The following is a 14,168-nucleotide window of genomic DNA, read 5'->3' as shown; positions in this document are numbered from 1 at the left end:
TGCACACGTATGTTTATTGCAGCACTATTCACAATAGCAAAGACTTGGAAGCAACCCAAATGTCCATCAGTGACAGACTGGATTAAAAAAATGTGGCACATATACACCATGAAATACTTTGCAGCCACAAAAAAGGTTGAGTTCGTGTTCTTTGTAGGGACATGGATGCAGCTGGAAACCATCGTTCTCAGGAAACTATCACAAGAACAGAAAACCAAACACCGCATGTTCTCACTCATAGGTGAGAATTGAACAATGAGATCACTTGGACACAGGAAGGGGATCATCACACACTGGGGCCTATTGTGGGGAGGGGGAAGGAGGAGGGATAGCATTAAGAGCTATATCTAATGTAAATGACGAGTTAATGGGTGCAGCACACCAACATGGCACATGTTTACATATGTAACAAACCTGCACGCTGTGCACATGTGCCCTAGAACTTAAAGTATAATTTAAAAAAGAAATTTTTAAAAAAGAAATGTTTAATGCTGCCAAACATGAACTCAAAATAAATGGTAAATTATTTGAAAATTTAGCAATTGGAAAACTAAGTAATCTCAAAGCCATTTACAACCATCCCACTTAAACATGTGTCAGGTAGCTCCTAGGCTTTAGGGACTAATAAAAACAGATCCCTGGGTGAGTTTTTCTGGTTGCTTAGCAAGTCACTAGAGGAAAAATGTAAGCTGGTAGAAGAATAGGTTCAATTGCCTCTTGTATTGAGGGGACTTCCTGATGAGTTATACCAGGCTAGGACATTAGCATATGTAATATCACAGATGCTAATCTTCCACAAGGTAGTGCCTCTAGGTTCAAACACTGCTCTACCTGGTAGCTCTGGCCCTTTTTGAGATAACTATTTTAAACCAGGAAAGATATATAGGAAAATAATAGTCACAGGACAAAATAATTAGTCCCATTTAGCTTTTCTTCTGTTTCCTCCTCTTCCTCCAACTTCTACTCCATCCTCCTTCTCTTCTTTCTTATCCTACTCCTGCTCCTCTTCCTTTTTCTTCCTCATTTCAAAAGCATAACCCCACAGAGATTTTGTTTCACTGAGACTGATACACAATGAGTTGAAGTGGAAAGAGCGAGATTAGAGATCAGGAGATTTTTAAATACTGGAAAACCTCTATTGCCTCCCAACAGCACACAGAACTTCACCCTTCTTGAAAAAAACCATTAGATGGGAAATCATTCAGAATTTTAGAGGAGTCTGGTGAAGTCTCTCTCAGATTTCCAAACCATGTAGACTGTTTATCAAAATCTTATACAGCCTCATATAAACCCTGTGATCTAAAAAACACATTATCTAAGATTCCAAAAAGGAAAGCCCCTTCATGTAGTTTTCTATATGTGATAGGGTTTCCAGAAGTAGATGCTCATCATTCAAACTGGTTCCGTGGAGGTGAGTCAGTGGTCAGATCTGAAGAAGAAAGGGTGATCTATGCATGTCCTCTCTACAGAGTCTATCTTAATGGATTATATATATAGTACTACAGACCACATGAATTATCGCTCTGCTTAGGCTGTGTAGAGTAGTAAATGGATGTTTTTTTTTTGTTTGTTTGTTTTGTGTGTGTGTGTGTGTGTGTGTTTTCTCTGCCTCAAGCATCTACCAAAAAGGGGATCAAGCTCTCAAGAATACATATAGTGCTGGTATTCTTTTCTTCCTTTATGATAACTTGACAACACACAACAGGAGTTCTCATTCCCCTCATCTGCATTATTTCCTTTTTTAAAATTTTTAGGTGGAACATGTTACATCAAATTTATGTGCTTCTCTCTGTATCTCTGTCTCTTTCTCTCAGTTTAGAATAATTCGTCTAGAATGGCTCCTGAGAGTCATTGCCTGGGACACTGCAGTGTAACATTGTTTTATTTATTTTCCTAGGTTATCCACAATACCCTGCCATGAAAGTTTAAAATGTCTTTCCTGGGGGAGGATGATAATGATGTTTTCTGTCTGGTAACATAACAATGTACGGCCCAAACTTTTCAAAACATTTTCAAGTATGTCAGTCAATTAATTCAAATCAGTTATTTTCATCTTTCTCAAGGTTAAAGAGAATAAAATCACAGACCATAAATAAAAGCTATGGGTCCATAATTTTATAAATTTGTATGAAGTCTGAAGAACATCAAGACTATGTGAAATTTTCACAAAATAGAAGCACACAAGCTCCATCTAAGTTTTATGGGGTGACAACAATATAAATGTGAAATAGTCACTTCTTCCCTGGTGTGTGATAATTGGTAGTGAAGTCTTTAAGGACAATTTTATTTTTCCTTATTGCATTTGGCTACCAGAACTTTAGGGGATTTGCTTCAATGGCAATGCTTCTGAAAACACAAGTTCATTGATTTGCCGTGTAATTTTTATCTGCAGGGAGATCTTCTAGCGGACTAAAGAATGGAGGAATAATGATCTTAAGGAATGCACTGAATCTCACTTTTGTTTCTCGTCTATCCAAAAGAAGATGCAATAAGAAGGGAAATGCAAAGCATAGCTCGGGAGAGAAGTCAAGGTTAATACTAGAGACAGATGCTCAGGCAACAAATATTACTGCAGAAAGCTGATGAGGCAAGAGGTCAAGATGCATTGTTTTAGAGGCAAGGTCTCAGATGCACATTTACTATGTACCAAATATATGCTAGAGTTATATTTCAAAATAAAAGTCTTACCAGGTCATTCCTCAGTTCAAAAAGTCATCACCGGCTTACCACTCTTCTTAGAAAAAAGTAAAACAATTTAACCTAGCACACAATATCACTGGCTATTTCTTATTGAATATTGATTTTTCTTACTGAAAACATGGTGAGAAATGTATTTAGGTTACTCCCAAATCTTAAATATATGGGATTTTCTCTACTTTTCACAATGATTAAGTTTAATTACATGTCAATTATTTTTGATATCCATGATCCTAATCAAATAGTTGTCAATGGCCTTCTTTACACTAACTATGTTTGTAGATATTGAGTTTTAAAAACAAAAAAAGTTTGAACATTAAAGTTATATGCTTGACTATGGCCAAGTTCATGTTGGAAATACCATTGTTTTTAATTTAAATTTAAGTACTTTGTATTTAACTCCAAATAACAAAATGAAGAAATTACTCTGTGTCAGTCATCATATCAGAACAATTTAATAACTCATAATTACTACAGGTGCAAATTATCAGTGTGACTAATATATATAGTTATATATAACATAACTAAAACTCTGTGGTCCTACTGTCAATAGCATCCTCTGAATTTTTGTTTCTAAATTCTCACCTACTTGAAATCAAATACCTTAAAGACTTCCCTGAGACCACTGTTTATGACTTAGCAGTCCTAGAAGCTGATATCTGATACAGAACCCTGAGTGTGTACAAGTAAAAGAGCCATGAAACATTTCAGAACTCAAATTGTTTGATCTTTCCTACTATTTTAGTAAGAATGCATGGAATTAGCAGACACTGTAGGTAAATTAGTGGGTCATCAATGTGAGGATCCCAATATTCCCAAACTCATTTTTGAGAACTGGCAAGTAGAAATTTAAAACTTTCTTTTTTTTTTTACCACCAAATATCTATACCATTTAGGGAAGCTTTCCTTAGTCACAGAATGTTCAACTGACTGCTCATGAGAAAATACATTTATTTCATGAAACATTTTATATTTCTCCATTGGAAATAATGTCTTCATTCTCTGAATCACTATAATGTTACGTGTTTACATTTTAGGCTGCTTATCCATTTCTTTTCTGTGTTATAATTGTTTTCTTGCATGTTGTATCTCTTATGAATTTGAGCTTCTTAGGATAAATATCTTAAATAGTTGTTAGAATCTAAGTTCAATAATATATAGATATTAAGTGCTAAAATATGTGTCATAAAGGATATTTAAAAAATAACATTACCTCAAATCTTTCCATTCACACTCCTTGAAAGTAACTTGCAAGCTTTCCTACCTGTTCTCCCTAGAACAATGTCTCTTTATATTCAAGCAGACTTGCTACACTTGACCTCCTATAGGGGCTATTACTTGAGCCAATCTGAGCAGATTTGGGCTACATACCTTTATTTTGCCATCCATAGCATCTTGTGTTTATACCTCTATCAACACATATTTGTTAATATATTCTATAATTTGTTTATCCATTTCTCCCATGGAGTAGTATTCTATACCAACCCAAACAGCCACAGTTGTGTGCATGTGACACACCAAAGAATACACTGATCATTTTATACTTTTCTTTAACTGATTTATCATTAGAAACATAAAGTTGGCATCTTCATTTGAGAACATTAAGAACAATGTCTTCTGAACACTTTCAAGCCTCTCTCATTTTCTACAACATACTGTGGCAATACACTTTTTTCTTTCTCCTTTCAGATTAAAGTGAGTCAGCCTTATAGTTAGAATGTCTTTGAAACTAATCTTCAAACTCTGGGAATGTGCACACAGCCCTTTCCTTACTTGGGAATTCAAGTGCAAATGACATGAAAACAGTTACAGAAAATAAGGCAAAACCAAATCAAACACTATCATACAAGGACGCCATCTAACATCCAAAATACATCAAAAACAGCAAGCAAGATATGCTGTGCTGGACGTCTGTATCCCTGAGCTGCATGGAGAGCAACAACCAACAGGTCTTCCTTCCTACACATTGACTCTTTTCTTAGTTTTATTTATTTTTAATTAAGGGGGAAAAAGCATAAAGCAGGTGGTTTCTGTATGAATAAAAAAAAGACTTCTAAGTCAAAAGAGAAGTGTAAAACCCTGTCGTTTCTCAGTGGCAATGCCAGAAAAAGCAGAGAAACAGAGACTGGTTTTTATCATAAAAAATGCAATAGATGCAAGTTATATTTTCTCCCGCTGCCTTGCCAGAATTTAATTATTTATCGAATAATCTAGCAAGTGTAAAATGCACAGTTCCACTTGTTATCATGTAAGAACCATTTGAAGAAAAGAAGTTTTGGTTAAAAAAAAAAAAAAAAAAAGAATTTGAAGGAACCATGTCTTAGTCTGTTTAGGCTGCTGTAACAAAAAATATCATAAACTGTTTCACTTATAAATAACAGAAATTTATTTCTCATAGATCAGGAGGCTGGGAAGTACAACTTGAGGGATGTTCAGTGTCTGGGCTTTCTCACAGATGGTGCCTTCTAGCTATGTCCTCATAGGCTGGAAGGGACTATCTAGTTATCCGCAGCCTTTTTATAAGAGCACTCATCCTAATCATGAGTACTCAAACCTCATGACTCAATCACCTCCCCAAAGCCCTACATTCTAATACCACAGTCTTAGGGGTTAGGACTTCAACATTTGAATTTGGGTGAGGGAGATACAAACACTCAGGCCATAACAGAATGTATAAGCTAATCTTTATATAAGTTAATGTAGTCTGTGCTCACCAAAAGAAATCTGAGTATGGCTCAGAGTGAGAAGATCTAGAACTGTATTTGGCTGCAGAGTGAAAATTTTCTGACATAGTGCTCATGGATACAGGGTTTGGATTCACTGGACGAACTACATTCTAACATTTGCTACCTATGAATAAGCGACCAACATCTGTGAATCTGTTTCCTTATCATCACAATAGGGATAAATAATGATTCTTACATTCCAAATTTTTTTAATCATTCAATAAGGTAAAGTATCCAAGACATTTAGTCTGGCAAATAGTTAGGCTTCCTTCATAAATAATAACATTTTAACAGAAGCTTATGGCTCAAGTGATATTTTAAATCACTCTAAATATTATTGTAGAAAACAATGCATTATAAACAGTGTGCGATATTTCATTCAACAGACTGTTCCACAAAATTCTTGTGCTTAGTTGTGATTAACACCACAATAATTGTAATCCATTCATGTTTTTGTTCATGTATAATAATCAACAAAATTTTATTTAGAATCTACTATCTTGTATCTGCCTAGAGAACAGAAGTAGGTAATATGTGCACAGTTCCTGTTTTTATGGAACTTACTGAAGAGGAGAAAAGCAGACCAGAGAGGGAGAAGGGAATAGAGAAGGAGAGGAAGGGAGGTGAGAGTAGCTGGTCAAACAGTAAATATATAGCCACAAAAATAATTGTTGAATTACAATTTTAGTAATTGCTATACAAATGATAAAATGCTGCCTAATTTCTTGTGTGAATGCAAAATGGTACAGATATTTCAGAAAACAGGCAGTTTCTAATAAACACACTATTACTATATAATCCAGCGAGTGTGTGCCTCGATGTATAGCAAATGAATTGACAACATGTTCACACAAAAACCTCCACAAGAATATTTATAACAGCCTTATTGATGATTGCCGAAACCTGGAAACAATCAATAAAAACTTCAGTAGTTGAATGGATAATCCAAGGTACATCTGGACAATGGAACATTATTCAGCCCTGACATATAATAACCTTAAAAATAAGTGGATATTACATTTAGTTATCTATCTTAAAAATAAATCCATAAGATATATGGCATGGAGGAAAGAACACTGATCTACCAGTCTGTAAGTATGGGCATTTAAAATTCTGTGCCCAACTCTCCAATGAGTTAACAATGTTATCTTCCATATGGCCAAGCTTTTAATTCATCCACACGTTCATGCTATAAGTGAAGAAACTGAAGCTCAGAGAATTTTCCATCTCATTGAAACCTAAAATGTTAAGCCATTACTTTTTTGAGTCAATATATGACACTAAATATATTCTAGGTTTCTACCAAATACATTCTTCCACCAGTCACATTGAAGCAAAAATCTGATGCATAAAGATGAAAGGTGGGCATTCATTATCTTTAATATCTAAATAGGTCTATGAGCTGGTCATTATTTTACTATACTCAATTTACCAATAAAAACTACTGTTGTAAGAATTTTTTTTTTTTTTTTTTTTTGGAATCTCACTCTGTCGCCCAGGCTAGAGCACAGTGGCAAGATCTCGGCTCACTGCCAGCTCCAAATCCCCGGTTCAAGTAATTCTTGTGCATTGGCCACCCCAGTAGCTGGTATTACAGATGGCCACTACCACGCCCGGATAGTTTTTACATTTTTAGTAGATACGGGGTTTCATCATGTTGGCCAGGCTGATCTCAAACTCCTGACCTCAAGTGATTCACCCTCCTTGGCTCCCCAAAGTGCTGCAGTTACAGGCATGAGCCACTGCTCCCAGCATGTTATAAGGCATTTAGATTGTACATCATAGCTGTGCCATGTCTATTATATAAAATGTAAGGCAACTTGTTATTTTAAATATTCTACTTCTGAAAATATTAAATTACATTTTTTCATTATACATTATACTTATTTAATACAGAAAGCTTCCTCTTTTCATTAATATTTATGTTTTTATTCGTTTGCACCATTTTTTTCCTCCAAAATCCTCACATACCTTGCATTATAAAATACTGTCACTGTGTTGCTTAGAAATGCTCAGAATACACATCCCTCCACCTTTTTCTTCCCCATAGCACTCATTGCTGCCCATAAACAAATTAACAAATAAATAAACACAATAATTTGGTGTCTTCCCCACTGCCATCCTCTGCTTTTAGTTGATAGATTTCATAAAAGCAAGGATCTTGGCTCTCTTTTACCAGAGCCTAATTGATTTGGGGAGAGGAAAATATATTTTTTGTGTGTATTTTTTGTTGTTGTTGTTTGTGGTAAAACTTGTCCTGAGAAGCAGATGGAGCCTTATTTCTCATGGCTATTTTATAGTTAGCATTCTCATTAGCAGTACTGAGCAAACCCTCGGGGTGGACTTCCACTACGCGGTGCAGATTGAGTTTCAGTGCTTTTAGAGGTACCTTTCTAATCCTTAGGAGGAAGTCATTATCTTTTGTCCATTGAGAAATCTCTTCTAATGACTACTTTACTCAGGGTTCGCCAATTGCTTTATTATTTTTTAATATTACTACCAAATAAGTGTCCTAGCTAATGTTTTTATTTCCCTCATCATACGGTTTCCTGCATTTTGCACCCAATGCTGACTTCCTTATTATCCCACACATTATTTGTCTCTGCCATACAGCTGAATGTTCTCTTTGGATAACAAACTGATACTAATTGATTTTTATATCATTTTAAGGATCTGCAAACAATTGTGCTCAACATACATTAGAGCAAAGTATCAAATTTCACCTGAATAAAAGCATTATTGATGTTTTTTTAGTGCATTGCAAGAAGATGTGAGCCTGTCCTCTTTTCCTTAATTTGAATGTAAGACTAGTGTATATGTATTTCTTTATAAGTTTTCCAAATACATTATTTCAGTGGGTATCCAAAGGATGTGTTTTGACTGATCTAAAATACAAATTACTTGAATTAAAATAAGGATAAATGTCAAAACCACAAAAATATCTATTTAAAAAAGAATTATGAGTTTTTCTAAAATTGCATCTTTGCTTTATTTCCTATTAAGAGATAATTATTTTTAATAGAACAAGTCATCTCAAACACAGAAAACACTTGGTAAATATTTGTTGATAAAATTGATGAGTTTATCTCATGAGAAAATAAAGACCAGAACCATAGACATGCATCAAAATGTTTGTCTGTCTTACTATACTGGTGTCTTCTGTGTTAGGTTTATTTGAAGATGACATTTAAAAACTGAATACCACAAATAAGTTGTCCTTCTATAGAACTCAGAACCTTTTTTCTCAGAAAATAGTTTCTCCATTTTTTCTTCATTTTAATACAAATACAGCTTCCACACTATATAAATATCTGTGTTTTAATTTAAGAACTGTAATTAACACTTTCATCGACTCTATCATTTACAAAACACAATAAGCCTGACCAATAGGCACTCATTGGTTAATGCATGGAGATCAATCTTGTTTGGCAGAATTTCATTTACCGAGGAAGAAATGAGCAGTTCTGATCAAATGAAAAAGAGAATGATCATTTTCCTTGAATTTTTCAGCAAGTATAGGACATTCAAAAATTGCATTCTGTCATTTAAATTCTTTTACAGAACATTTGAATTTCAAAATGATGTAAGTACTTTAATCTTGTTTGGATTCACTTTTGTAATTGGATCTGCTAAAAGGAATAATCTGCACTAATTATCGGCTTGTCAGAGATTGTCATAGCTCGAAACATTAAGAAAAACCTGAGAGTTCAGACCTTTAATGTTATTTTCAAAAAATTAATTCTCAGAAGTAAAGAAAAAAAAAAACAAACCGGTTCCCATCTCCCTATCCAGCAGGGACTATTTACCTCCCACATCACTCTTCATAATTAAACAAAAATAATTGTAGTAATATTAATCCTTTCTAATCCTGTAAATATGTAGCTGAATTAACATTTTTATATGATGACCTAATTAGTGAAACTTTTAAAGTAACTTAAATAAAAGTAACCAGGAAAAAATTTGCCATTTTTCAGAAGATCTCTGAGAAGAAGAAAGATGTTAGAGGGAAGTTTAGGTGAACATAAAAGGATTGAATGTGAAGAGAATTGCTACAAATTGTTAGGGAAAAGGCTTATTGGTTTGAATTGTGCTTTGCTGTTTCAAGTTCAATTAAAATTCAATACAAGCATATTTCAATTATTTGAATTACTTGAATGTTCTTTACAGGTTGCATGTGTTACCATATCAGTGGGTGTAATTAGAGTACACATCAAGAAAATTTTTAATTTTTCATATTTTACATGTTAATGGAGAATGTGATTGTGAGTCAGATTAATTACTTTTGAACAATCCCATAAAGACTTCCAGTGACTCTGAAAAACAGGATCACCATTCAAGTTGAGATACCTGAGAAGCCTAATTAGAACAATAAAATCCATTTTTTAAAAGACACATTGAATTACACGAATGAAAGAAAATCCATTCATGTTTTCTTAATAAATATATTCATAGGTTCTTTCGTTCTCAAACAATCACAAAATTGTGGGTTTTGGTCTGGTGCGTAATTTGGATGGCGTCATTCCCATCTACACAATAAGAGAAAAACTGAACAAACTAAAAATCAACTCTCCTCAGATTTTTAAGAAAATTGAAGTCATTTCCCATTAAAGGAAAACGTCTGCCCCCAAACATCGGAGAGAGAGTCAGGCAGGTACAAAGAATCATAGCTTACCAGAGCAGAAATTCAGAGGCAGAAACCTCTGCTGGAGCCAAAACCAGGGTAGAAAAACAAACTGTAATTGATGAAATGCTGGAGACTCAGTGTGTACGAGCTTGAGAGTTAGTTAGAAACTACAAGGGACCCCACTCTTAGGGAATATCCCACACTGTAATGAACTTTACGTTCAAAAATACTACAAGGTTCTCACAGCGAGGTTTGGAGAAAAATCTCCTCATGCTTCCAGTGTGGAGAGGAGAGGATAGCCATTTTGAAGACTCCCAGAGCATTCTGTTCCTCTTAACAAGGCTTGTCCTCAAGTGAAACTATTTTACCAGAGCCTAATTGACCTGTGGGAAGGGACATACCCAACTCCAGCCCTCTGTAGCTTTTCTGTCTCACCTAAGGGAATGGGGCACATTTGAAGGTCACAGCCAGAGGCACTGGATCACCAAGACTGAAGCCTAATCATAGGACTATTAAAGGCTTACCCTCTCCCCATACCTGACTGCCACATCAACAGGGATCTTTTATAACAACAGGAGATTACAACTGAAAGAACTCCACACCTCACATTTCTTTAAAAAGAATTTTCTAATGAAACCAAAATACAACAGGCAAGATAAAAATAAAAATATAAGAGGAAATTTTAACCTCTGACACCTATGGCTATAACAAAGCAAACACAGCCTGACTCCTAGCCAGATAAATATAAAATGTTAAGCTATAGACCTATTTACTGAGTTCCTTTTACCCAACGTATCATGTCTTTAAATATAAAATTACAAGACATTCTAAAAACCAAAAAGTAGTTAGAAGAGACAGAGTAAGCACTGAAGTCAGACTCAGATATGGTGGGGAAACTGTAATTATCAAACTGGGAATTTAAAACAACTGTGACTAATATGCTACGAACTCTAATAAAACAACTTTAACAATGATGACCAAAATCAAAACACGTGTACAGATGCTCCTTGACTTAAGATGGAGTTATATTACAATAAACCCATCATAAGTTGAAAATATTGTAAGTAGAAAATGCATTTAATACACCTAATATACTGAACTTCATAGTTTGGCCTAGCCTATTTTAAGGTGCTCAGAACACTTACATTAGCCAACAGCTTGGGCATAATCATTCCACCCCATGCCTATTTTATATTACAGTGTTGAATAGATCATGTAACTTACTGAATGTCATGCTAAAAGTAAAAAGCAGAATGGTTGTAGGGATGTTCAAAATACCGTTTCTACTGAATGTATGTCACTCTCGTACAATCATAAAGTTGAATAATTATAAATTAGTGACCGCCTGTACTGTGCTCTGTACTCTTAGGAATACTGCAATGTCTAGCATTATCTTTGTCCTTGAGGAGTTTACAGTGTTTCAGAGTTGACAGAGAAGTGAGCAAATGTTCCACCAGAATGTGATAACTGATGCAATGTTTAGTCTCTTCCCATCTACTCTAGTGCTAGAATGCTATGATTTACTCCTTGTACATTGTCAGCTCTCCACTATGGACCTGCTTTCATGTTCACCTACACTCTACATACACACTTTATTTTTAGTATTAATGCAAATCAATTTATCCTTTGTTTAATTCTTATAACTGCTTTATTCTTAAGACTCTCTCAAGTTTGATATCTTCCTGTGAGTGAAGTACCCATGAAGTTTCACATTTCCCCGTGATTGTGATTTTTATTCTTTTACTACCCCATTTGCACTCAAGATTAGTGGGGCAGGGAAAAATAAACCTAAAAAGCAATTTTCTAATGTTTTCATGCATTTTCCATACCTGTATCCATTTCAATATTCTATTTCAATATTTACAAATGTAACTTGCTACAAATATTTTATCAAACATTTTGAATATTTGATTTTCTGATACTTCAGCAGATTATTTTATTTTCTATTCCAAGTAATAACTTGCATGTGATTTTCAAAAGTATATTTCCTAGGAATATCTAATTTAGAGTAAATATATACTGCTATAGCATTGGCATGAATAACATTTCAGTGTTAAAATTCTGTTTCAATAAACTAAATTTCCCCTATCTTTAGCTACTCATTTTAAAGTGTAACTAATGCATTAGCAAAAGTTGAATCTCCCTTATCTCATTGTAGCATTTCACACAAATATTATCTCTTGCTATGACAAATTTTTAAATTTTGTTTCAGCTTTCAAGTACTTAGAGAATGGTTGCAAAACTATCCATTTGAAATTAATTTAGTAAATGCCTTACTAAAATGTAAATGTATTATGTCTATAACATTTTCTCCTATTTAGTAGACACGTGATCTTATAAAACTATATTTTATCAAGATATTTATATTTCTAACATATGCTAATGTATTTATACTTCAGCTTTGATTTTTTTCTTAAAGAAAAAGCTCAAATATTAATAGATTCATATTTCACCTGTGAAAGAACATACACCAGGAGATTATTTCAGGAAATTTTGGAGATATTTGGTAGTACGTTATTTGTGTTTATGAAAACATATCATATATAAAATAAGCATTGATTTTCTAAGTTATTTAGATTTTTACGTATCTTCCACCAGGCTGTACTGGTGGAAGATATAGCTAAATAAAAGACACATCTCAGTATTTTGCTCTTTATACTGACTTTTTGAGAAAGGCATTATTGGTATAATCCGAGGTGTCAGAAAAATAACTTCTTGGTACCAACTAACTTCCAATTTAAGTATCAGAGCATCTGAAATTTTTCTCCAAAGATCTATTGCTTTGAGAACAGTGAGAGAAAATCTTTTTCCTAGGGCAAATACAAAATTAGAAAATTCTCAGAGAAAAGAAGATTTCTGTTTGAGCTCATTCATATCCCTAAAAAACTTATGAGCCCTGGGTACATCTTTTAAGAGGGAACAGTGCTGGATTAAGCCCAAGTCCTTCCACAATTGATTTTTCAAATTCTTGTGTTTGGTGACAGTTATTGGTTATTTTTTTCTGTGTAATTCCTTAACCTCGTCTAGAGACTCTTGGTTCTAGTTTTTCCTTTCTGATCTTTCACTTCTGAGAAGGAGTTTCTAGCTCCATTCATACTTCCCTTCACACTTGTTCATCTTTTATATACACTGGCCAGATGCTTGAAGTATGATTCTTTATTCTTGAACTGGGTCACCTGACTATATTCTCTAATTATTTAGCCTTAATCTCAGTGAAGGCTGGTCTAATAATGATATTTATAAATACACATTTAAAAATTCTGATAACACAGTCTTACCAATCGTTGTTTTTTTTCACTATATTCATGGGCTGCGGTCAGTTTTAATAAAAGACTGTGGTCAAAAGCTATTTTTTAATAGAGACATTTTTACCAAGGAAAGTCATTTCTAGGGCTAATGGAGTTCAGGCCAGTTCAAACTTGCTGAGGAAGCAGATTTGTCCTCCTCGGACATACAATATGCTGAGCCCAACCCTGGAAGTAGTACTATGTCCTTGGGCAAAATAAAAGTTCTGCCAAGACCCTGACAGTATTAAGTAATTCCTCCACTGGCATCCTCTTTCCAAATGCATTAAGACATTAAAGGCCAATATATTAAGTCACTTGCACCTTTGTGTGGATCAATTTATCAGAATATTTTTCTCCTGAAAGAAAGGACTGAGGGTGCAAGTGATGCATGGACAAGAAGGGAACGAGGATTGCTGAGAAAAGCGTAGCATGTACAGACAGAGAAGGAGAGATGCACTGAAGATTAACTACTCCAACCTTATTTTTCACCATGTAATTTTCTATTGTTTACTGCATATCAAAGAGAATAAAAAATTATTACAACCACAACCACCAATAATCTTTACCATAAATCCAGGTGTGCATAAACATGTCGAGCCAGGTTCATTTTCCATGCACAGTTGATGAACACATGAGTTGGGAACGCACTCAAGTTCCTTCTCGCAGTGGTGTCCAGACCATCCTGTTCAACAAAATTACAAAGCAGATATGCAATTTTTAATGATAATAAAAACAGTTTTGCTAATAGCTTATATTTATTAGCTTTTATCATTTGAAATGATTATGCTAGACATTTTGTACAGATCACCTCAGCATATCTTCATGATCAGTTTA

The 14,168-nt window shown here is 34.4% G+C and overlaps 1 protein-coding gene across 2 annotated transcripts in view; it reads right to left on the bottom strand.

The window, feature by feature from the left end:
- Positions 1-14,168, bottom strand: part of EYS (EGF-like photoreceptor maintenance factor) — a 1,786,799-nt gene that overhangs the window by 876,851 nt on the left and 895,780 nt on the right. For both annotated transcript variants that reach the window (XM_078001263.1, XM_078001264.1), the window contains exon 21: positions 13,901-14,016. In XM_078001263.1, the coding sequence (XP_077857389.1) occupies positions 13,901-14,016 (116 nt within the window). The remainder of the gene's footprint in view (positions 1-13,900; positions 14,017-14,168) is intronic.

This window comes from Macaca mulatta, chromosome 4, assembly GCF_049350105.2.
Source record: "Macaca mulatta isolate MMU2019108-1 chromosome 4, T2T-MMU8v2.0, whole genome shotgun sequence".
NCBI lineage: Eukaryota > Metazoa > Chordata > Mammalia > Primates > Cercopithecidae > Macaca > Macaca mulatta.
Note: the sequence above shows the minus strand (reverse complement) of the source record. Positions and strands in the feature narration are given on the sequence as shown.